Consider the following 26,903-nt stretch of genomic DNA (forward strand, 5'->3'; position numbering starts at 1 on the left):
TATGTGGGGTTCTAGTTTAGTTTTTCTATGTTTGGGTGATTTGAATGATTCCCAATTAGAGGCAGCTGGTAATCGTTGTCTCTAATTGGGGATCATACTTAAGTAGCTTGTTTTTCACTTGTGGGTTACGGGATATTGTTTATGTGTAGTTGTGTGCATTGTTAGTCACGGTTCGTTTATTCTTCATTTGTTTTGTATTTTTCTAAAGTTTCACTTTCTAATAAATGATGTGGAACGCTACTCACGCTGCGCCTTAGTCCGATCATTATTATAACGAACGTGACAATTCATCCAGTCCCTCTAAACAAAAAAACTATTTAATCCTGTTCAACATACAACAACAGTCAAAAGTTTGGGCACACCTACTAATTCCATTTTTTCTTTATTTTTACTATTTTCTACATTGTAGAATAATAGTGAAGACATCAAACATATGAAATTACACATATGGAATCATGTAGTAACCAAAAAAGTGTTAAAACAAATCGAAAATATATTTTATATTTGAGATTCTTTAAAGTAGCCACCCTTTGCCTTGATGGCAGCTTTGCACACGCTTGGCATTCTCTCAACCAGCTTCATGATGTAGTCACCTGGAATGCATTTCAATTAACAGGTGTGCCTTGTTAAAAGTTAATTTGTGGAATTTCTTTCCTTATTTTCCTTTCCTTGAGTAAATCAGTTGTGTTGTGACAAGGTAGGGGTGGTATACAGAAGATAGCCCTATTTGGTAAAAGACAAAGTCCATATTGTGGCAAGATCAGCTCAAATAGGCAAAGAGAAACAACAGTTACTTTAAGACATGAAGGTCAGTCAATCCGGAAAAATTCAAGAACTTTGAAAGTTTCTTCAAGTGCAGTCACAAAAACTATCAAGCACAATGATGAAACTGGCACTCACGAGGACCGCCACAGGAAAGGAAGACCCAGAGTTTCCTCTGCTGCAGGGTATAAGTTCATTAGATTTACCAGTCTCAGAAATTGCAGCCCAAATCAATCAAATGTATTTATAAAGCCCTTCTTACATCAGCTGATGTCACAAAGTGCTGTACAGAAACCCAGCCTAAAACCCCAAACAGCAAGCAATGCAGATGTAGAAGCACGGTGGCTAAGAAAAACTCCCTAGAAAGGCAGGAACCTAGGAAGAAACCTAGAGAGGAACCAGGCTGTGAGGGGTGGTCAGTCCTCTTCTGGCTGTGCCGGGTGGAGATTATAACAGCACATGGCCAAGATGTTCAAATGTTCATAGATGACCAGAAGGTTTTTTTTTCTGTACTGGTCCCCCGTGGGAATCGAACCCACAACCCCATGCTCTACCAACTGAGCCACACGGGACCCAACACACCTCCAGGCTATTTGACCAAGAAGGAGAGTGATGGCATGCTGCATCAGATGACCTGGCCTCCACAATCACCCGACCTCAACCCAACTGAGATGGTTTGGCATGAGTTGGACCGCAGAGTGAAGGAAAAGCAGCCAAGTGCTCAGCATATGTGGGAACTCCTTCAAAACTGTTGGAAAATCATTCCAGGTGAAGCTGGTTGAGGGAATGCCAAGCGTGTACAAAGCTGTCATCAAGGCAAAGGGTGGCTATTTTGAAGAATCTCAAATATAAAATATATTTTCGATTTATTTAACACTTTTTTGGTTACTACATGATTCCATATGTGTTATATTATAGTTTTGATGTCTTCACTATTATTCTACAATGTATAAAATAGTACAAAGAAAGAAAAACAGGTGTGTCCATACTTTATAATAATATAATTCCTCACTGTATAATGCCAGTGAGGATTTAAGGGCCTTTGATTTCAACTAATGTATGTAATATATTCTGTCCCCCAGGGGGAGCTGCTGAGCCCGTGTCGCTGCAGTGGGTCGGTCCGCTGTACCCACCAGCCCTGCCTCATCAAGTGGATCAGTGAGAGAGGATCCTGGGCCTGTGAGCTCTGCTACTACAAGTACCAGGTCATCAGCATCAGCACCAGGAACCCACTACAGGTGAGCTGCTACCACGCCAGCAGGACATTTAAATACACACACACACACACACACACACACACACACACACACACACACACACACACACACACACACACCACACACACACACACACACACACACACACACACACACACACACACATTGATGCTGTATATAAGTGGTAGTAGAGTGGTGGTCTGAGGGCACACACTTAATCAAATCAAATCAAATTTATTCACGGAGCCCTTCTCACATCAGCTGATGTCACAAAGTGCTGTACAGAAACCCAGCCTAAAACCCCAAACTGTCACGTCCTGACCCTAGTAAGATGTTATTCTCTATGGTAGAGTAGGTCAGGGCGTGACAGGGGGTGTTTTTCTATGTTTTGTATTTCTATGTTCAGGTTCTAGTTTTTGTATTTCTATGTTGGGGTTTTGTTTGGGATGATCTCCAATTAGAGGCAGCTTGTCCTCGTTGTCTCTAATTGGGGATCATACTTAAGTAGGGTTTTGTTCCACCTGGGTTTGTGGGAGATACATTTTGAGTAGTGTATGTTTCACCTCTGCATCACAGTTTGTTGTTTTTTGTCATTCAGTTTATTTATGTATTGCATAGTTTCACAGGATAAATAAAATGTGGAACGACACACACGCTGCACTTTGGTCCGCTCATTCCTACGACAACCGTGACAGAATCTCCCACCACCAAAGGACCAAGCAGCGTGGAATGGACCAGTGGACTATTGAGGAGATAAGGAGTATATCCAGGGCTTTGGAGGATTTAGGGGCAGGAGAAAAGCGCCTCCCATGTGAACAGGTGGAGGCAGCGAGAGCACGGCAACGAGGGAAGCACGAGAGGCAGCCCCCCCCCCAAAATGTTTGGGGGGCACACGGGGAGATTGGCAGAGTCAGGTTGGAGACCTGAGCCAACTCCTCGTGCTTACCGTGAGGTGCGTGTTACCAGTCTGGCGCCACCTGTGCCAGCCCCACACATCAGGTCTCTAGTGCGCCTGCCCAGTCCGGTGTGTCCTGTTCCTGCTCCTCGCACTCACCCTGAGGTGCATGTTACCAGTCTGCTGCCACCTATGCCAGCTCCGCGCATCAGGCCTCCAGTGTGTCTTCCCAGTCCAGAGCTTCCGGCGACAGTTCCCAGTCCAGGGCTTCCGGCGATGTCCCCCAGTCCGGAGCCTCCAGCGACGTTCCCCAGTCCGGTGAGACCTGTTCCGGCTCCACGTAAGAAGCCTCCAGTGATGATCCATGGTCCGAAGTCTCCAGTGATGATCCATGGCACGAAGCCTGTAGGGATGATCCATGGCCCGGAGCCTGTAGGGATAATCAATGGCCCGGAGCCTGTAGGGATAATCCATGGCGCGTAGCCTGCAGTGATGATCCATGGCATGGAGACTGCAGCAACGGTCCCCAGTCCAGAACCTCCTGAGACGGCGTACAGTCCGGAACCTCCTGAGATGGCCTGCAGTCTGGAACCTCCTGAGATGGCCTGCAGCCCGGAACCTCCAGCGACGGCCTGCAGCCCGGAACCTCCTGAGACGGCCTGCAGCCCAGACCCTCTGACGACGATCCACGGTCCGGTGGTACAGAAGCAGAGGGATCAGCGGGCGGAGCGGGGGTTACGCCCCAAACCGGAGCCGCTTCTTCTGTGGGAGGATCCGCGGGATGAGAAGGTTATGGGTACTGCACCAGAGCCGCCATAGACAATAGTTACCCACCCTGCCCTACCCTACCTTTCTTTTTTTGGGGGGGGGTTTGTTGTTTTGTTTAGGTGCGGTCGGAGTCCGCACCTTTGGGTGGGGGTACTGTCACGTCCTGACCATAGTAAGATGTTATTCTCTATGGTAGAGTAGGTCAGGGCGTGACAGGGGGTGTTTTTCTATGTTTTGTATTTCTATGTTCAGGTTCTAGTTTTTGTATTTCTATGTTGGGTTTGTTTGGGATGATCTCCAATTAGAGGCAGCTGGTCCTCATTGTCTCTAATTGGGGATCATACTTAAGTAGGGGTTTTTTTCCACCTGGGTTTGTGGGAGATACATTTTGAGTAGTGTATGTTTCACCTCTGCATCACAGTTTGTTGTTTTTTGTCATTCAGTTTATTTATGTATTGCATAGTTTCACAGGATAAATAAAATGTGGAACGACACACACGCTGCACTTTGGTCCGCTCCTTCCTACGACAACCGTGACACAAACAGCAAGCAATGCAGGTGTAGAAGCACGGTGGCTAAGAAAAACTCCCTAGAAAGGCCGAAACCTAGAGAGGTTGTGTTGAGTTGTTGTGAAATCTGTTGTGAATGTGTTGTAACGTTTTTAAAATTGTATAAACTGCCTTAATTTCACTGGACCCCAGGAAGTGTAACTGTTGCCTTGGCAGGAACTAATGGGGATCCATAATAAACCCCAGGAAGAGTAGCTGCTGCCTTGGCAGGAACTAATGTGGATTCATAATAAACCCCAGGAAGAGTAGCTGCTGCCTTGGTAGGAACTAATGTGGATTCATAATAAACCCCAGGAAGAATAGGTTCTACATTACGACCAGGAATATGACTTTCCCGAAGCGGATCCTCTGTTTGGTCCACCACCCAGGACAATGGATCTAATCCTAGTAGCCGACCCAAAACAACGACGCCGTAGAAGGGGTAGACGGAGCGGCCTCCTGGTCAGGCTCCGTAGACGTGCACATCGCCCACCACTCCCGACAATATTACTCGCCAATGTCCAGTCTCTTGACAACAAGGTAGACAAAATTCGAGCAAGGGTTGTCTTCCAGAGAAACATCAGATTGCAACATTCTCTGTTTCACAGAAACATGGCTCTCTCGGGATATGCTATCAGAATCGGTTCAGCCACTGTGCTTCTCCATGCATCGTACCGACAGAGATAAACACCTGTCTGGGAAGAGGAAGGGTGTGGGTGTATGCTTCATGATTAACGACTCATGGTATAATCATAACAACATACAGGAACTCAAGTCCTTCTGCTCACCCGACCTAGAATTCCTTACAATCGAATGCCGGCCATTTTACCTACAAAGAGAATTCTCGTCAGTTATAGTCACAGCTGTGTACGTTCCCCCTCAAGCAGACACCAAAACAGCCCTCAAGGAACTTTACTGGACTCTATGTTAACAGGAAATCATATACAGTTGAAGTCGGGAAATTTACATACACTTAGGTTGGAGTCATTAAAACTAGTTTTTTTAACCACTCCACAAATTTCTTGTTAACAAACTATAGTTTCGGCAAGTCGGTTAGGACATCTACTTTGTGCATGACACAAGTAATTTTTCCAACAATTGTTTACAGACAGATTATTTCACTTATAACTCACTGAATCACAATTTGGTCTGATGAAACAAAAATAGAACTGTTTGGCCATAATGACCATCGTTATGTTTGGAGGAAAAAGGGAGAGGCTTGCAAGCCAAAGAACACCATCCCAACCGTGAAGCATGGGGGTGGCAGCATCATGTTGTGGGGGTGCTTTGCTGCAGGAGGGTCTGGTTCACTTCACAAAATAGATGGTATCACGAGGTAGGAAAATTATGTGGATATATTGAAGCAACATCTTAAGACATCAATCAGGAAGTTAATAAAGCTTGGTCGCAAATGGGTCTTCCAAATGGACAATGACCCCAAGCATACTTCCAAAATTTGTGGGCAGAACTGAAAAAACGTGTGCGAGCAAGGAGGCCTACAAACCTGACTCAGATACACCAGCTCTGTCAGGAGGAATGGGCCAAAATTCACCCAACTTATTGTGGTAAGCTTGTGGAAGGCTACCCGAAATGTTTGACCCAAGTTAAACAATTTCAAGGCAATGCTATCAAATACTAATTGAGTGTATGTTAACTTCTGACCCACTGGGAATGTGATGAAAGAAATAAAAGCTGAAATAAATCATTCTCTCTACTATTATTCTGACATTTCACATTCTTAAAATAAAGTGGTGATCCTAACTGGCCTAAGACAGGACATTTTTACTAGGATTAAATATCAGGAATTGTGAAAAACTGAGTTTAAATGTATTTGGCTCAGGTGTATGTAAACTTCCGACTTCAACTGTATCTTGAGGCTGCATTTATTGTAGCTGGGGATTTTAACAAAGCTAATTTGAGAACAAGGCTACCTGAATTCTATCAGCATATTGATTGCACTGCACGTGAGGGGTAATACACTCGATCACTGCTACTCTAACTTCCGCGATGCATACAAAGCCTTCCGCCGCCCTCCCTTCGCCAAATCCGACCACGACGCCATCTTGCTCCTACCATCTTATAGGCAGAAACTCAAACAGGATGGACCAGTGACTAGAACCATTCAACGCTGGTCTGACCAATCGGAAGCCACGCTTCAAGATTGTTTTGATCACGCGGACTGGAATATGTTCCGGTCAGACTCAGCAAACAACATCGACCTATACGCTGACTCTGTGAGTGAGTTTATAAAGAAGTGCATTGGAGATGTTGTGATTATTACTGATTATTACTACTGTGATTATTAAAACCTACCAGAAACCGTGGATTAATGGCGGCATTCGCGCAAAACTGAATGCGCTAACCACCGCATTTAACCATGGAAAGAGGTCTGGGAATATGGCTGAATATACGTAGACAGTGTAGTTATTCCCACCGCAAGGCAATCAAACAAGTGAAATGCCGGTACAGGGACAAGGTGGAATCGCAATTCAACGGTTCAGACATGAGATGTATGTGGCAGGGTCTACAGGAAATCACGGACTACAAAAAGAAAACCACCGACGTCACGCTTCTAGACAAACTAAACACCTTCTTTGCCGCTTTGAGGTAAGTACAGTGCCACCGTCGCGGCCCGCTAACAAGGACTGCGCCCCCACCTTCCTTCTCCGTGGCCGACTTTAAATGTGTTAACCCTCTCAAGGCTGCTGGCCCAGACGGCATCCCTAGCAACGTCATCAGAGCATGCGCAGACCAGCTGGCTGGTGTGTTTACGGACATATTAAATCGCTCCCTATCCCAGTCTGTTGTCCCCACATGCTTCAAGATGGCATTGTTCCTGTACCCAAGAAGGCAAAGATAACTGAAATAAATGACTACCGCCCTGTAGCACTCACTTCCGTTATCATGAAGTGCTTTGAGAGACTAGTCAAGGACCATATCACCTCCACCCTACCTGACACCCTAGACCCACTCCAATTTGCTTACCGCCCCAACAGGTCTGCAGACGACGCAATCGCCATCACACTGCACACTGCCCTATTCCATCTGAACAAAAGGAATACCTTTGTAAGAATGCTGTTCATTAACTACAGCTCAGCATTCAACCCAATAGTACCCTCCAAGCTCATCAAGCTGGAGGCCCTGGGTCTCAACCCCGCCCTGTGCAATTGGGTCCTGGACTTTCTGACGGGCCGCCCCCAGGTGGTGAAGGTAGGGAACAACATCTCCATTTTGCTGACCCTCAACACTGGGGCCCCACAAGGGTGCGTGCTCAGCCCCCTCCTGTATTGCGTGGCCATGCATGCCTCCAACTCAATCATCAAGTTTGCAGACGACATAACTGTAGTGGGCTTGATTACCAACAACGACGAGACGGCCTACAGGGAGGAGGTGAGGGAACTCGGAGTGTGGTGTCAGGAAAACAACCTCTCATTCAACGTCAACAAAACAAAGGAGATGATCGTGGACTTCAGGAAACAGCAGAGGGAACACCCCCCTATCCACATCGAAGGGACAGCAGTGGAGAAGGTGGAAAGTTGTAAGTTCCTCGGCGTACACATCACAGATAAACTGAAATGGTCCACCTACACAGACAGGCTGAAGAAATTTGGTTTGTCACCCAAAACCCTGACAAACTTTTACAGATGCACAATCGAGAGCATACTGTCGGGCTGTATCACCGCCTGGTACGGCAACTGCACCGCCCACATCCCCAGGGCTCTCCAGAGGGTAGTGAGGTCTGCACAACGCATCACCGGGGGCAAACTACCTGCCCTCCAGGACACCTACAGCACCCGATGTCACAGGAAGTCCAAAAAGATCATCAAGGACAACAACCACCCGAGCCACTGCCTGTTCACCCCGCTATCATCCAGAAGGCGAGGTCAGAACAGGTGCATCAAAGCTGGGACCGAGAGACTGAAAAACAGCTTCTATCTCAAGGCCATCAGACTGTTAAACAGCCATCACTAACATAGAGAGGCTGCTGCCTACATTGAGACCCAATCACTGGACACTTTAGCAAATTGGATCACTAGTCACTTTGTACAATCCCACTCTAAATAATGCCACTTTAATAATGTCTACATATCTTACATTACTCATATCACATGTATATATTGTATTGAGACCTAATCACTGGCCACTTTAATAAATGGTCACTAGTCACTTTAAACAATCCCACTTGAAATAATGCCACTTTAATAATGTTTACATATCTTACATTACTCATATCACATGTATATACTATATTTTATACCATCTACTGCACCTTGCCTATGCCGCTGGGCCATCGCTCATCCATATATTTATATGTACATATTCTAATTCACCCCTTTAGATGTGTGTGTATTAGGTAGCTGTTGGGGAATTGTTAGATTACTTGTTAGGTATTACTGCACTGTCGGAACTAGAAGCACAAGCATTTCGATACACTCGCATTAACATCTGCTAACCATGTGTATGTGACAAATAACATTTGATTTGATTTGATTTAGCCTTGGCAGGAACTAATGGGGATCCATAATAAACCCCAGGAAGAGTAGCTGCTGCCTTGGCAGGAACTAATGGGGATCCATAATAAACCCCAGGAAGAGTAGCTGCTGCCTTGGCAGGAACTAATGGGGATCCATTAATAAACCCCAGGAAGAGTAGCTGCTGCCTTGGCAGGAACTAATGTGGATCCATAATAAACCCCAGGAAGAGTAGGTTCTGCCTTGGCAGGAACTAATGGGGATCCATAATAAACCCCAGGAAGAGTAGCTGCTGCCTTGGCAGGAACTAATGGGGATCCATAATAAACCCAGGAAGAGTAACTGCTGCCTTGGCAGGAACTAATGGGGATCCATAAGAAACCCCAGAAACTAATAGGGATCCATAATAAACCCCAGGAAGAGTAGCTGCTGCCTTGGCAGGAACTAATGGGGATCCATAATAAACCCATTACATTTTTCAAACAAACAAGTGTGCATTTGTGTTTACAGTATCTCCGTCCCTCCCTTCCCTCCCTCAGTGGCAGTCCATCTCCCTGGCGGGGATAGAGAAGGTTCAGATAGCTGCAGCGCTTCTGGGGTCTATGTTCCTGGTGGCCAGTCTGTCCTGGCTGGTCTGGTCCTCCTTCAGCCCCTCAGCCCGCTGGCAGAGACATGACCTGCTTTTCCAGATCTGCTACGGCATGTACGGATTCATGGACGTCGTCTGCTTCGGTGAGGCTGAGCCCTATTCTAGTTTACAACCGTGGCTCACTGACAGTGAATGTAATGGATGGCAGTTGCTTGGTATTCTGGTTATCTCACTCCGATATCACCTTACTGTATGTGAGTGGAATGCTAAAGACACTGAGAGAATGAAAGGCAGAAATGATGAATTATCAATTTGATAGATCTGTATAGTTTTTGCCTACAGGTCTAATGTGACAATACTTTGTCATTATATAATGATTTAGTTCGTCTGGGGTTTAATCCTTTACTCCAGAGGTAGGCAGCTCAGTTCCTGGAGTGCCTCAGGAAGTGTAGGATTTTGTTCCCACTAGGCATCATCATTGATCAGCTCAGTGATTGACTAAATTCCACACCCCTGGTCTTTCGTGTCAGTTCAATCAAAAACATGAAGTGGCCCTCCAGGACCAGGTTTGTCTACCCCTGATTTAGGACCAGGTTTGTCTACCTCTGATTTAGGACCAGGTTTGTCTACCCCTGATTTAGGACCAGGGTTGTCTACCCCTGATTCAGGACCAGGTTTGTCTACCCCTGATTCAGGACCAGGTTTGTCTACCCCTGATTCAGGACCAGGTTTGTCTACCCCTGACGAAGACAGTGCCTGTGATCCTCTAGGACCACGGTTGTCTACCCCTGATGAAGATAGTGACTGGGCCCTCCAGGACCAGGGTAGTCTAACTCTGATGTACTTTGTTGAGTCTTTAGTTTTAAACATACTGTAACTTATTCCTTTCTGCATATAAATTAATCCTCTGCAGTGTTTTATATACACTGACTAGAGTCGTTGTTAGGTCTGGAGAGTGTGAGTCTGTCTGATAGATGACTGACTAGAGTCCTTGGCAGGCTCAGGGCAGGCAGAATGATCAAAACCGGGATAACTACAAAACAGGGCACGAGAAAACAGGAGTTCGAAAAACAGGCTTGACGAGACAAGACGAACTGGCAACAGACAAACAGAGAACACGGGTATAAATGCACAGGGGATAATGGGGAAGATGGGCGACACCTGGAGGGGGGTGGAGACAAGCACAAAGACAGGTGAAACAGATCAGGACGTGACAGAGAGAGTATAGAGCTGTGGAGTCCTTAACTCTGCTCTCTTTAGCTACAGGGCCTTGCAAAAGTATTCATCCTCCTTGGCGTTTTTCCTATTTTGTTGCATTACAACCTGTAATTTAAATAGATTTTTATTTGGATTTCATGTAATGGACATACACAAAATAGTCCAAATTGGTGAAGTTAAATGAAAAAAAACAACTAAATGAAAAAAAAATTGAAAAGTTGTGTGTGCATACTGTATTCACCCCTTTTGCTATGAAGCCCCTAAATAAGATCTGGTGCCACCAATTACCTTCAGAAGTCACATAATTAGTTAAATAAAGTCCACCTGTGTGAAATTTAAGTGTCACATGATCTATATATACACCTGTTCTGAAAGGCCCCAGAGTCTGCAACACCACTAAGCAAGGGGCACCACCAAGCATGTGACACCATGAAGACCAAGGAGCTCTCCAAACATGTCAGGGACAAAGCTGTGGAGAAGTACAGATCAGGGTTGGGTTATAAAAAAAATATCCTAAACTTTGAACATCCCACAGAGCATCATTAAATCCATTATTAAAAAATTGAAAGAATATGGCACCACAACAAACCTGCCAAGAGAGGGCCGCCCACCAAAACTCATGGACCAGGCAAGGAGGGTATTATTCAGAGAGGCAACAAAGAGATCAAAGATAACCCTGAAGGAGCTGCAAACCTCCACAGCGGAGATTGGAGTATCTGTCCATAGGACCACTTTAAGCCGTACACTCCACAGAGCTGGGCTTTACAGAAGAGTGGCCAGAATTAAAGAAAAAAAATAAGCCAACACATTTGGTGTTTGCCAAAAGGCATGTTGGAGACTCCCCAAACAAATGGAAGAAGGTACTCTAGTCAAATGAGACTAAAATTGATATTTTTGGCCATCAAGGAAAACGCTAAGTCTGGCACAAATCCAACACCTCTCATCACCCCGAAAACACTATCCCCACAGTGAAGCATGGCGGTGGCAGCATCATGCTGTGGGGGATGTTTTTCATCGGCAGGGACTGGGAAAATGGTCAGAATTGAAGGAATGATGGATGGCGCTAAATACAGGGAAATTCTTGAGGGAAACCTGTGTCAGTCTTCCAGAGGTTTGAGACTGGGATGGAGGTTCACCTTCCAGCAGGACAATGACCCTAAACATACTGCTAAAGCAACACTCGAGTGGTTTAAGGGGAAACATTTAAATGTCTTGGAATGGCCTAGTCAAAGCCCAGACCTCAATCCAATTGAGAATCTGTGGTATGACTTAAAGATTGCTGTACACCAGCAGGAACCCATCAAACTTGAAGGAGTTGGAGCAGTTTTGCCTTGAAGAATGGGCAAAAATCCCAGTGGCTGGATGTGCCAAGCTTAAAGAGACATATCCCAAGAGACTTGCAGCTGTAATTGCTGCAAAATTTGGCTCTATAAAGTATTGACCTTGGGGGGGTGAATAGTTATGTACGCTCAAGTTTAGTTTTTTTGTCTTATTCCTTGTTTGTTTCACAATAAAAAAAATATTTTGAATCTTCAAGGTGCTAGCCATGTTGTGTAAATCAAATGATACAACCCCCCCCCCCCCAAAAAAAATCAATTTTAATTCCAGTTTGGTTTATATTCATGATTAATAATACTGATACCTGTTACCATTATTGGGTCCTGTCTAATTCTTTCTGCAAGCGGTTCAATTGTCAGTACAAACAGGAAGGGGAGAGGGGACATCCCTGTCTCATGACGCTTTCGAAAGCAATTTCATTAGATAATGTATTATTTATGTATATTTCTGCTTTGGAATATTTATGTAATATTTTTATTAAATGTATTATTTCAGCTGGAAAGTTGAAGATTTCCAACGTTTTGAATAGAAAAGGCCTTTCAAAAAGGTTGAAAGGTCGAAATAACAGATATTATTGCTAAATCTACATCTTGTTTTTTAGCATACTATATTATACTGAAACATGTTCTTGTATTTGTTTGTAATTGTCTATTTTTAATAAACCCCGTTTGATTAATATGTATCAAGTCTGGTAAGACTTTTGCTATTCTGCTGCTTATGAGTTTTGTTATTATTTTATTGTCACAATTTATTAAACGTATTGGTCTGTAATCAGCAGTGGATTCTGCAGATTTTCCTGGTTTTTAATTTTAATAAATAGCGGCGGTACTTTGTCCCAGAATGTTAAATATAATTCTACTGGAAAGACGTCCAAACCTGGTCCTTTTCTCCAAATGTTTCAGCAGTGTCTAATATTTATTTTTGGGTGATTTCTATTTTTAGTGATTTTTTTTTTGTCTGCTGATAGTTGCTTCAGGGTTGTCGAGTCTAAGAATCAGTTCAACTGTTGTTTGATTCTTATTGTTTTTCATGGTAGATTTTAAAATTGTCATTAATCTAATGAAAGCATTTGTATCCTTTGGCTCCCGAGTGGCGCAGGCATTGCATCTCAGTGCTAGAGGCATCACTACAGACCCTGGTTCGATTCCAAGCTGTATCACAACCGGCCGTGATTAGGAGTCCCATAGGGCGGCACACAATTGACCCAGCGTTGTTTGGGTTAGGGTTTAACCGGGGTAGGTTGTCAATGTAAATAAGAATTTGTTCTTAACTGACTTGCCTAGTTAAATAAAAGGCTAAATAAATTACAAATAAAACATATATAAAAATTATACTAACTTTGGCGTGTATTAGTTTTGTGAGGGCTACAAGGTGTTTACTAGGTTTATTTGACATTCAAGTGTTAAGTTTATTTGAGTTTAACCTGTAGTTCGAAAGTAAAAGATCATATTCCTGCTTAAGTTTAGAAATAGTATTTTCTTCTTTACCTTGTAAATACTTTAAATGGGCTTTTTCTAAGATAGTGATTTTCTTTTTCTTTAATTGAAATTTCAGATTTTACTTTTGTTAAGTAAGAGATTAGAATTCCCCTAATGTACACGTTAAAGGCCAAAAATCCCAGCAGTAAAATTTGATTTTAAAAAATCAGATAAAAATACACCTTATGGAACAGCAGGGACTGTCAAGAGACATGGGCACAGACACAATAACACACACACGGGCGCTAGCACACACACACATATTGTAATATTGTTGTGTGGTGGTATCAAACATTTTGTGTTGTAGATATGGAGTGGTGTAATAATGTTATATCATGTACTGTTTTATCTTTTGTTTTATGTGTGATATAAGTGCCTTGATGTGTTTGGAGCCCAGGAAGAGTAGCTGCTGCCTTGGCAGGAACTAATGGGGATCCATAATAAACCACAGGAAGAGCAGCTGCTGCCTTGGCAGGAACTAATGGGGATCCATAATAAACACCAGGAAGAGTAGCTGCTGCCTTGACAGGAACTAATGGGGATCCATAATAAACCACAGGAAGAGCAGCTGCTGCCTTGACAGGAACTAATGGGGATCCATTATAAACCCCAGGAAGAGTAGCTGCTGCCTTGGCAGGAACTAATGGGGATCCATAATAAACCCCAGGAAGAGTAGCTGCTGCCTTGGCAGGAACTAATGTGGATCCATAACAAACCCCAGGAAGAGTAGCTGCTGCCTTGACAGGAACTATTGGGGATCCATAATAAACCCCAGGAAGAGTAGCTGCTGCCTTGACAGGAACTAATGGGGATCCATAATAAACCCCAGGAAGATTAGCTGCTGCCTTGGCAGGAACTAATGGGGATCCATAATAAACCCCAGGAAGAGTAGCTGCTGTCTTGGCAGGAACTAATGGGGATCCATAATAAACCCCAGGAAGAGTAGCTGCTGCCTTGGCAGGAACTAATGGAGATCCATAACAAACCCCAGGAAGAGTAGCTGCTGCCTTGGCATGAACTAATGGGGATCCATAATAAACCCCAGGAAGAGTATCTGCTGCCTTGGCAGGAACTAATGGGGATCCATAATAAACCCCAGGAAGAGTAGCTGCTGCCTTGGCAGGAACTAATGGGGATCCATAATGAACCCCAGGAAGAGTAGCTGCTGCCTTGACAGGAACTAATGGGGATCCATAATAAACCCCAGGAAGAGTAGCTGCTGCCTTGGCAGGAACTAATGGGGATCCATAATAAACCCCAGGAAGAGTAGCTGCTGCCTTGACAGGAACTAATGGGGATCCATAATAAACCACAGGAAGAGCAGCTGCTGCCTTGACAGGAACTAATGGGGATCCATTATAAACCCCAGGAAGAGTAGCTGCTGCATTGGCAGGAACTAATGGGGATCCATAATAAACCCCAGGAAGAGTAGCTGCTGCCTTGGCAGGAAGTAATGTGGATCCATAACAAACCCCAGGAAGAGTAGCTGCTGCCTTGACAGGAACTATTGGGGATCCATAATAAACCCCAGGAAGAGTAGCTGCTGCCTTGACAGGAACTAATGGGGATCCATAATAAACCCCAGGAAGATTAGCTGCTGCCTTGGCAGGAACTAATGGGGATCCATAATAAACCCCAGGAAGAGTAGCTGCTGTCTTGGCAGGAACTAATGGGGATCCATAATAAACCCCAGGAAGAGTAGCTGCTGCCTTGGCAGGAACTAATGGAGATCCATAACAAACCCCAGGAAGAGTAGCTGCTGCCTTGGCATGAACTAATGGGGATCCATAATAAACCCCAGGAAGAGTAGCTGCTGCCTTGGCAGGAACTAATGGGGATCCATAATAAACCCCAGGAAGAGTAGTTGCTGCCTTGGCAGGAACTAATGGGGATCCATAATGAACCCCAGGAAGAGTAGCTGCTGCCTTGGCAGGAACTAATGGGGATCCATAATAAACCCCAGGAAGAGTAGCTGCTGCCTTGGCAGGAACTAATGGGGATCCATAATAAACCCCAGGAAGAGTAGCTGCTGCCATAGCAGGAACTAATGGAGATCCATAATAAACCCCAGGAAGAGTAGCTGCTGCCTTGGCATGAACTAATGGGGATCCATAATAAACCCCAGGAAGAGTAGCTGCTGCCTTGGCAGGAACTAATGGAGATCCATAATAAACCCAGGAAGAGTAGCTGCTGCCTTGGCAGGAACTAATGGGGATCCATAATAAACCCCAGGAAGAGTAGCTGCTGCTTTGGCAGGAACTAATGGGGATCCATAATAAACCCCAGGAAGAGTAGCTGCTGCCGTGGCAGGAACTAATGGGGATCCATAATGAACCCCAGGAAGAGTAGCTGCTGCCTTGACAGGAACTAATGGGGATCCATAATAAACCCCAGGAAGAGTAGCTGCTGCCTTGGCAGGAACTAATGGGGATCCATAATAAACCCCAGGAAGAGTAGCTGCTGCCTTGACAGGAACTAATGGGGATCCATAATAAACCACAGGAAGAGCAGCTGCTGCCTTGACAGGAACTAATGGGGATCCATTATAAACCCCAGGAAGAGTAGCTGCTGCCTTGGCAGGAACTAATGTGGATCCATAACAAACCCCAGGAAGAGTAGCTGCTGCCTTGACAGGAACTATTGGGGATCCATAATAAACCCCAGGAAGAGTAGCTGCTGCCTTGACAGGAACTAATGGGGATCCATAATAAACCCCAGGAAGATTAGCTGCTGCCTTGGCAGGAACTAATGGGGATCCATAATAAACCCCAGGAAGAGTAGCTGCTGTCTTGGCAGGAACTAATGGGGATCCATAATAAACCCCAGGAAGAGTAGCTGCTGCCTTGGCAGGAACTAATGGAGATCCATAACAAACCCCAGGAAGAGTAGCTGCTGCCTTGGCATGAACTAATGGGGATCCATAATAAACCCCAGGAAGAGTAGCTGCTGCCTTGGCAGGAACTAATGGGGATCCATAATAAACCCCAGGAAGAGTAGCTGCTGCCTTGGCAGGAACTAATGGGGATCCATAATGAACCCCAGTAAGAGTAGCTGCTGCCTTGACAGGAACTAATGGGGATCCATAATAAACCCCAGGAAGAGTAGCTGCTGCCTTGGCAGGAACTAATGGGGATCCATAATAAACCCCAGGAAGAGTAGCTGCTGCCTTGGCAGGAACTAATGGGGATCCATAATAAACCCCAGGAAGAGTAGCTGCTGCCATAGCAGGAACTAATGGAGATCCATAATAAACCCCAGGAAGAGTAGCTGCTGCCTTGGCATGAACTAATGGGGATCCATAATAAACCCCAGGAAGAGTAGCTGCTGCCTTGGCAGGAACTAATGGAGATCCATAATAAACCCAGGAAGAGTAGCTGCTGCCTTGGCAGGAACTAATGGGGATCCATAATAAACCCCAGGAAGAGTAGCTGCTGCTTTGGCAGGAACTAATGGGGATCCATAATAAACCCCAGGAAGAGTAGCTGCTGCCTTGACAGGAACTAATGTGGATCCATAACAAACCCCAGGAAGAGTAGCTGCTGCTTTGGCAGTAACTAATGGGGATCCATAACAAACCCCAGGAAGAGTAGCTGCTGCCTAGGCAGGAACTAATGTGGATCCATAACAAACCCCAGGAAGAGTAGCTGCTGCCTTGGCAGGAACTAATGGGGATCCATAATAAACCACAGGAAGAGCAGCCGCTGCCTTGGCAGGAACTAATGGGGATCCATAACAAACCCCAGGAAGAGTAGCTGCTGCCTACGCAGGAACTAATGGGGATCCATAACAAACCCCAGGAAGAGTAGCTGCTGCCTTGACAGGAACTAATGGGGATCCATAATAAACCCCAGGAAGAGTAGCCGCTGCCTTGGCGGGAACTAATGGGGATCCATAATAAACCCCAGGAAGAGTAGCCGCTGCCTTGGCGGGAACTAATGGGGATCCATAATAAACCCCAGGAAGAGTAGCTGCTGCCTTGGCCAGGAACTAACTGCTGACAATCTCTTTAAATGTTTACGAATCTTCTGTTTTTTTTGAGCCATCGTGGAGCCTGTGTACATTCCATGTGATAAGTTGTATTTTGTTGGTCTTTACTTAGAATCAAAGTTAACCTAGTTCGTTCCGTCTGTCATTGAAGAACCCGATAAAACATTTTAGCAGTCGTATCATATGAAGGCGGTGGACATCCCATGGATATTGGAGAACCATAGTATGAATACATAGTTATTGTATACATTACATAAATAAAACATGTGAACGTGTTAGGCTGAGCAGACATTTATTCAGAGATCACACAAAAAAAACATTATGTTTCTCTCCTAATGTACCAAAAGCCTGGGGATTACGTCATTGTAAATACACTGGAGAAAGACTGCCACTTAAGTACCGTGGTCAGTCTGTAAAACCTTGTGAATTAAATGAAAGTATAGTGGCTGGTGGGCTCTACTTGAGAGAGTGGATCCACCGAAAGACAGAAGTGAGATGAGTGGAAGCACCACCCATACTTCAGAGAAGTGTTTGACGCCCTCCCAGCCCCCCCCCTCCCAGCCCCCCCCTCCCAGCCCCCTCTCCCAGCCCCCCTCCCAGCCACCCCTCCCAGCCCCCCCTCCCAGCCCCCTCTCCCAGTCCCCCCTCCCAGCCCCCTCTCCCAGCCCCCCTCTCCCAGCCCCCTCTCCCAGTCCCCCCTCCCAGCCCCCTCTCCCAGCCCCCCCTCCCATCCTTGCCCACCCAAGCCAAGCCAAGCTTGTCCCAACCTCCCATCCTTGCCCATCCTTGCCCACCTAAGCCAAGCCAAGCTTGTCCCAACCTCCCATCCTTGCCCATCCTTGCCCAACCAAGCCAAGCCAAGCTTGTCCCAACCTTCCATCCTTGCCCACCCAAGCCAAGCCAAGCTTGTCCCAACCTCCCATCCTTGCCCACCCAAGCCAAGCCAAGCTTGTCCCAATCTCCCATTCTTGCCCATCCTTGCCCACCCAAGCCAAGCCAAGCTTGTCCCAACCTTCCATCTTTGCCCACCCAAGCCAAGCCAAGCTTGTCCCAACCTTCCATCCTTGCCCACCCAAGCCAAGCCAAGCTTGTCCCAATCTCCCATTCTTGCCCATCCTTGCCCACCCAAGCCAAGCCAAGCTTGTCCCAACCTCCCATCTTTGGCCATCCTTGCCCACCCAAGCCAAGCCAAGCTTGTCCCAACCTCCCATCTTTGGCCATCCTTGCCCACCCAAGCCAAGCCAAGCTTGTCCCAACCTCCCATCTTTGCCCATCCTTGCCCACCCAAGCCAAGCCAAGCTTGTCCCAACCTCCCATCTTTGGCCATCCTTGCCCACCCAAGCCAAGCCAAGCTTGTCCCAACCTCCCATCTTTGGCCATCCTTGCCCACCCAAGCCAAGCCAAGCTTGTCCAAACTCCCATCTTTGGCCACCCTTCCTACCTCGCAGACACACTTGCACCCATCCATACATCAATATCATGGTCCATTCTCCTTCATTCACATCAAACGTATACCCTATGCATCCACACACCCATTCTCTCCCACCCTCCTACACATATGGTGCCCTCTGTAATTATTAGGACAGTGAAGCATTTATTTGTTCTTTTGGCTCTATACTCAAAGATTTTGGATATGAAATCCAATAATGACTATGAGGTTAAAGTGCAGGCTGTCAGCTTTAATTTGAGTGTATTTTCATCCATATCGGGTGAACCGTTTAGAAATGACAACACTGTTTGCACATAGTCCCCCTATTTTAGGGGAACAAAAGTATTGTGACATATTCACTTATGTGTATTAAAGTAGTAAAAAGCCTAGCGCGCAATGACAAACGTGTTGGATGCATTTGCTGTGTGTTTTGGTTGTGTTTCAGATTATTTTGTGCCCAATAGAAATTAATGGTAAATAATGTTTAGTGTCATTTTTATTGTAAATGAGATTAGAATATGTTTCTAAACACTTCTACATTAATGTGGACGTTACCATGGTTACAGAAAGTTAGAAGCAGAAATATCATATTGCCCGTTAAAGGTTTTGGTTTTTCCATTTATGTTTTGAGGTTGGACTATAAGCGATAAAAAGAAAGAGAGTCGCATACTGTAATGGCTGTCGTGAGAGAGAGTAGACCAAGGTGCAGCGGAGTTAGTGTTCATCATAATTTTAATTGAACAACGTGAACACTATACAAAAACAAGAAAACTGACAGCCAAACAGTCCTGTCAGGTGCAAAACACTCAACTGAAACAATTACCCACAAAACCAAAAGGAAAAACATGCTCCTTATGTGTGACTCTGTCACGTCCTGACCAGCAGATGGAGCTATTGTTTTAGTTTTGGGGTCAGGACGCGGCAGTTTATGGGGAATGTTTGTATTGTTGATTGGGACTTCCAATTGAAGGCAGGTGTGTATAGTTGCCTTTGATTGGAAGTCCTATATAGGTGTGTGTGTTTTTCTTTGTGGTTGTGGGTGGTTGTTTTTGCACTGCGTTTCTAGCCTGCAGAACTGTAGCTGTTGTCACCTTTATTGTATTGTTAAGTGGATGCTTTACTCCTTTATTTGTAATTAAATATGAGTATTCACATACCTGCTGCACCTTGGTCCATTTATGAAGACAGTCGTTACAGACTCCCAATCAACAACAACGAACTTCAGCTGTGCCTGATTGGGAGCCACACACGGCCCAAAACAAAGAAATACAAAAACATAGAAAAAGGAACATAGAACGCCCACCCAATGTAACACCCTGGCCTAACCAAAATAAAGAACAAAAAAACCCTCTCTATGGCCAGGGCGTTACACATACCCCATATATTAACTCCCAGTAATTTATTTGGTAAATCGCCAACGTTTTCGGCATCACTGTGCCTTCTTTAACGTGTTAGCTCGTAGGGCGCTCTAATTGGTGTCACCTTGTTAGTTGATATGTGTTACTGGTCGCCATTTCGTTAGTGGGAAGATGTTTCACCTGTGCTAGAGCCCATGTGCTATTTAAGAGTGTCTGGCCCAGTGCTTCAACTGTGGAGGGTCAACTCCTTTAGTTGTCTGCATAGATGTGGAGGGTTTAACTCCTTTAGTTGTCTGGATAGATGTGGAGGGTAACTCCTTTAGTTGTCTTGATAGATGTGGAGGGTTTAACTCCTTTAGGTGTCTGGATAGATGTGGAGGGTTTAACTCCTTTAGTTGTCTGGATAGATGTGGAGGGTTTAACTCCTTTAGTTGTCTGGATAGATGTGGAGGGTTTAACTCCTTTAGTTGTATTGATAGATGTGGAGGGTTAACACCTTTAGTTGTCTGGATAGATGTGGAGGGTTTAACTCCTTTAGTTGTCTTGATAGATGTGGAGGGTTAACTCCTTTAGTTGTCCTGATAGATGTGGAGGGTTTAACTCCTTTAGTTGTCTGGATAGATGTGGAGGGTTTAACTCCTTTAGTTGTCCTGATAGATGTGGAGGGTTTAACTCCTTTAGTTGTCCTGATAGATGTAGAGGGTTTAACACCTTTAGTTGTCTGGATAGATGTGGAGGGTTTAACTCCTTTAGTTGTCTGGATAGATGTGGAGGGTTTAACTCCTTTAGTTGTCTGGATAGATGTGGAGGGTTTAACTCCTTTAGTTGTCCTGATAGATGTGGAGGGTTTAACTCCTTTAGTTGTCCTGATAGATGTGGAGGGTTTAACTCCTTTAGTTGTGTTGATAGATGTGGAGGGTTAACACCTTTAGTTGGCGTGCCCCATTTTGATTTGTAGACAAACAATCCTTTATCTGATTTCCCTGGTTTCGTTTTGCTCCACCTTTTAGGTTTACTTCCTGTCTTAGTTTGGTGTGGGTTTTCATTTTATTTGCCTCTTCTTGGGTAAATGTAGTAGGTCTCCTGCTGGGTGTCTGTTAGGTCCCAGTTGTTGTTGCTAGTCAACTTTCAGTGGACCCCCCCCCCCCCCCCCCCTGGTTTTCTTGCTGGGGACCGTAACACCCCTCAAAAAATGCTACTGTCTGATTGGAAGGTATTCTTTGCTTCTTTTTTCTCAGTTTAGAAGATAGGTCCTGGATGACTCGAATGGTCTGGCCTTGGATTTTGATCTCCTTTCCCCCTTGTGCATTCAGAATGTTGAGTTTGGTTTGATAGTTTGAAGGTTACAGCTGGTATTTAGCGTTCTTCTGTTTCACGTCGATCCTGTGGAATTGTTCCAGATCTTCTGGTGATAAACCCACGTCAAGTTCCTCTATCACTTCGACAAAGTAAAAAGTCTCCTTTTTCCTTGTCTTCCAGACTGGCCTCATAGACTAGACGAAACAAACTAAACGTATATATCCGGGACACTCAAATTAGTATGCTATGTTACGTTTGTTATGGTTATATAAGACTGACGTTTACTTAAGGAAAAAGCGAAAGTAGGGTGGTTGGTTGAGGTGGGCGGGAAGCGCGTATAACGCAAAAGTCTAGCGACTTAAAGGTTGCATGTTGGAATCTCCTCACGGAAAACTTTAGCATTTGAGCTAATTAGCAACTTTATGACTACTTACTACTTTTTAGCTACTTTGCAACTACTTAGCATGTTAGCTAACCCTTACCCTAACCCCAACCTTAACCCTTTTAGCAAAACTAAACCTTAACCCTTTAACCTAACCTAACCTTAACCCCTAAACCCTAGAGCTAGATAATGTTAGCGTTAGCCACCTAGCCATCTAGATAACGATAGCAACAACAAATTGGAATTCATAACAATAGTTTAGCAAATTTGTAACATATTGTACGTTTTGCTGATTTGTAACATATTGTACAAATTTGTAATTCGTAACATCCACAAATTAATACATACCATACGAAACGTAACATACTAAATTAACTGTCTGCAATTTACGTACAGAATAATACGAAATGCTCTGAGACCAGGTTGTGTTCTCATGTTTCGTCTCATTCTGTTGGTCCAATTCATCTTCTAAAGTTTGCACATTTGTTTCCTAAATGCTAATTTTGTTGCCTTGTTCATTCATGTGCACACCTTGTTTTGTGCATTTCTGATACGAAAGCCTCTACTGTCTTTTAGAGCTATTTTTTTTAAACTGTCACAGGTGTCGTAAGGATTAGACCAAAACGCAGCGGGAATGTGTATACTCATCTTCTTTTATTCGGCAGAAAGAAGGAAAACCGAAACAAAACACGTATACAAAAACAACGACGATAACAGTCTTGTCAGGCACACAGCTAAACAAGGAACAACTACCCACAAAATCCCACAGAAAAACACCCCTCTTAAATAGGACCTTCAATTAGAAGCAACTAGGAGCAGCTGCTTCCAATTGAAGGTCAACCCCATTAACCAAACATAGAACTAGACATACTAGAACGAACATAGAAATATACTAACATAGAACAGTAACCACAAGCCCCGAAACACATAAAACAAACACCCCTCTTACATAAGAACATAGCCTAACAAACCCCGAAACACTCTAAACAAATACCCCCCTTGCCACGTCCTGACCAAACTACAATAACAAATACCCCCCCGCCACGTCCTGACCAAACTACAATAACAAACACCCCCCTGCCACGTCCTGACCAACCTACAATAACAAATACCCCCCCTGCCACGTCCTGACCAAACTACAATAACAAATACCCCCCTGCCACGTCCTGACCAAACTACAATAACAAATACCCCCCTGCCACGTCCTGACCAAACTACAATAACAAATACCCCCCTGCCACGTCCTGACCAAACTACAATAACAAATACCCCCCTGCCACGTCCTGACCAAACTACAATAACAAATACCCCCCTGCCACGTCCTGACCAAACTACAATAACAAATACCCCCCCGCCACGTCCTGACCAAACTACAATAACAAACACCCCCCTGCCACGTCCTGACCAACCTACAATAACAAATACCCCCCCTGCCACGTCCTGACCAAACTACAATAACAAATACCCCCCTGCCACGTCCTGACCAAACTACAATAACAAATACCCCCCTGCCACGTCCTGACCAAACTACAATAACAAATACCCCCCTGCCACGTCCTGACCAAACTACAATAACAAATACCCCCCTGCCACGTCCTGACCAAACTACAATAACAAATACCCCCCTGCCACGTCCTGACCAAACTACAATAACAAATACCCCCCCGCCACGTCCTGACCAACCTACAATAACAAATACCCCCCTGCCACGTCCTGACCAAACTACAATAACAAATACCCCCCTGCCACGTCCTGACCAAACTACAATAACAAATACCCCCTCTGCCACGCCCTGACCAAACTACAATAACAAATACCCCCCCTGCCACGCCCTGACCAACCTACAATAACAAATACCCCCCCTGCCACGTCCTGACCAAACTACAATAACAAATACCCCCCTGCCACGTCCTGACCAACCTACAATAACAAATACCCCCCTTGCCACGTCCTGACCATGAACAGATTGTAGCAAGTTGTTGTGAGCGTTGAACATATTAGCTGTGTTTTACCGGATAGCATTTAGCTGTTCATTACTCTCGTCTCCAAGTGGCTCTTTGGGGAAGCCGTGGCTTGTTGGATTATTTTCTCTGCGCTGTTGTACAAAACTAATCACTCACGCTCTCCCAGTTACGTGAGGATATGTTGATTTATCAAGTTGAGTCTTGATTTCAACTTTGTCTGGTTTCTGCATATAACCACAGTTGTTGGTACACACAGAGCTACTCATGCCCCATGTATTACATTTACATTTTAGTAATTTAGCAGACATTCTTATCCAGAGCGACTTACAGTAGTGAATACATACATTTCATTTTCATTTCATGCATGTTTTTTGTACCAACAACCAATCAGACAGAGCTACTCACTCCCCAATGCATCAACAACCAATCAGACAGAGCTACTCACTCCCCAATGCATCAACAACCAATCAGACAGAGCTACTCACTCCCCAATGCATCAACAACCAATCAGACAGAGCTACTCTCTCCCCAATGCATCAACAACCAATCAGACAGAGCTACTCTCTCCCCAATGCATCAACAACCAATCAGACAGAGCTACTCACTCCCCAATGCATCAACAACCAATCAGACAGAGCTACTCACTCCCCAATGCATCAACAACCAATCAGACAGAGCTACTCTCTCCCCAATGCATCAACAACCAATCAGACAGAGCTACTCTCTCCCCAATGCATCAACAACCAATCAGACAGAGCTACTCACTCCCCAATGTGCCAACAACCAATCAGACAGAGCTACTCTCTCAACCAATCAGACAGAGCTACTCTCTCAACCAATCAGACAGAGCTACTCTCTCAACCAATCAGACAGAGCTACTCTCTCCCCAATGCATCAACATTCTGAGGATGTATCTATAAAGCCCTTTGAACAACTGAGACCAGGTATTATCGGGATCTTTCACCTGTGGAAATCCCAGAACACAAATGTTTGCATGTCTCACTCACTGTCACAAACAGCGTAATAGTATCATATTTATAATGTCTTATGGGAAGGTGTATGGATCAAATCAGAGCCATTTACTATATATGTGTCTAGATTTCTCTGTGTAGTAAGACTCTGTGTAGTAAGACTCTATGTAGTAAGACTCTATGTAGTAAGACTCTGTAGAAAGACTCTATGTAGTAAGACTCTATGTAGTAAGACTCTATGTAGTAAGACTCTATGTAGTAAGACTCTGTAGTAAGACTCTATGTAGTAAGACTCTATGTAGTAAGACTCTATGTAGTAAGACTCTGTAGTAAGACTCTATGTAGTAAGACTCTGTAGTAAGACTCTATGTAGTAAGACTCTGTAGTAAGACTCTATGTAGTAAGACTGTAGTAAGACTCTATGTAGTAAGACTCTGTGTAGTAAGACTCTGTGTAGTAAGACTCTGTAGTAGTAAGACTCTATGTAGTAAGACTCTATGTTGTAAGACTCTATGTAGTAAGACTCTATGTAGTAAGACTCTATGTAGTAAGACTCTGTAGTAAGACTCTATGTAGTAAGACTCTGTAGTAAGACTCTATGTAGTAAGACTCTGTAGTAAGACTCTATGTTGTAAGACTCTATGTAGTAAGACTCTATGTAGTAAGACTCTGTGTAGTAAGACTCTATGTAGTAAGACTCTGTGTAGTAAGACTCTATGTAGTAAGACTCTGTGTAGTAAGACTCTATGTAGTAAGACTCTGTAGTAAGACTCTGTAGTAAGACTCTATGTAGTAAGACTATGTAATAAGACTCTGTAGTAAGACTCTGTAGTAAGACTCTATGTAGTAAGACTCTATGTAATAAGACTCTGTAGTAAGACTGTAGTAAGACTCTATGTAGTAAGACTCTATGTAGTAAGACTCTATGTAGTAAGACTGTGTAGTAAGATTCTGACTGTGCTTCTGATTGCAGGATTATCTGACTAATATCCATATCTCTTATCTTCCGCTGCAGCTCTAATCATCCATGAAGGACCTTCAGTGTTCCGTATCTTTAACCGGTGGAAGGCTACTACGACAAGGCCACTGACAGTGAGGACCTGAAGACAGCAGCCACGGTGCGGACTCTCTCTCAGCCTCAGTCTAGCCAGAGAAACCAGCCTGGGACAGGACTAGGTCTATCCTCCGCTGCTGCCGCCACGGCTACAGCATCACCGGCCGCAGGGATAGGGCTGATCACACAGGGCTCCACTGAGCAGGCCGGTGGGACAGCTGGACCAGACCAACACTGTGCTGCCTACAATATCCTCCAGCTCCTCAGCCACCTGAGGCAGCCAGAGGCCCACGGCCACCCCAGCCACAGCACCCGGGAGCTGGTCATGAGAGTCACTACAGTCTGAGGCTCTGACTGAGGCCTTGTCAGGGAAGAGATTTGACCTTGAAATGGAAGGCCTTGGTCTAAAAAGACCGACAATGTTTAAAATACATCGTCGATGACCTTAAAGACAGTTTGAAATGTACTGGTCCAACTCAAGGTGTCATATAAAAAACATGACGCCAACATCTGTGGGGGGGTGTGTCTATGTCTTTAGTAAAGCCCTTTTGTGGGGGAAAACTCATTCTGATTGGCTGGGCCTGGCTCCCAGTGGGTGGGCCTATGCCCTCCAAGACCCACCCATGGCTGTGCCCCTGCCCAGTCATGTGAAATCCATAGATTAGGTCCTAATACATTTATTTCAATTGACTGATTTCCTTATATGAACATTAACTCAGTAAAATCTTTGAAATTGTTGCATGTTAGCGTTCCTATTTTTTGTTCAGTATATTAAACTGGCAGGATGAACATGGGCAGGTAGTCTACAGGAGACTCTACAGGAGACTACAGGAGACTCTACAGGAGACTCTACAGGAGACTCTACAGGAGATTACAGGAGACTCTACAGGAGACTACAGGAGACTCTACAGGAGACTCTACAGGAGACTCTACAGGAGACTCTACAGGAGACTCTACAGGATATTACAGGAGACTCTACAGGAGACTACAGGAGACTCTACAGGAGACTCTACAGGAGACTCTACAGGAGATTACAGGAGACTCTACAGGAGACTCTACAGGAGACTCTACAGGATATTACAGGAGACTCTACAGGAGACTCTACAGGAGACTCTACAGGAGATTACAGGAGACTCTACAGGAGACTCTACAGGAGACTCTACAGGAGACTACA

At 44.8% G+C, this 26,903-nt stretch overlaps 1 protein-coding gene across 1 annotated transcript in view; it reads left to right on the top strand.

The window, feature by feature from the left end:
* Positions 1–26,559, top strand: part of marchf4b (membrane associated ring-CH-type finger 4b) — a 29,027-nt gene extending 2,468 nt beyond the window's left edge. The window contains 4 exon segments of the mRNA XM_082966910.1: positions 1,845–2,000; positions 9,202–9,394; positions 25,691–25,744; positions 25,747–26,559. Of these exon segments, the coding sequence (XP_082823036.1) occupies positions 1,845–2,000; positions 9,202–9,394; positions 25,691–25,744; positions 25,747–26,075 (732 nt within the window). The 3' untranslated portion in view covers positions 26,076–26,559.
* Positions 26,560–26,903: the final 344 nt, after the last annotated feature.

The sequence above is a fragment of the Salmo salar genome, chromosome 21, assembly GCF_965601325.2.
Source record: "Salmo salar chromosome 21, fSalSal1, whole genome shotgun sequence".
Taxonomy (NCBI): Eukaryota; Metazoa; Chordata; class Actinopteri; order Salmoniformes; family Salmonidae; genus Salmo; species Salmo salar.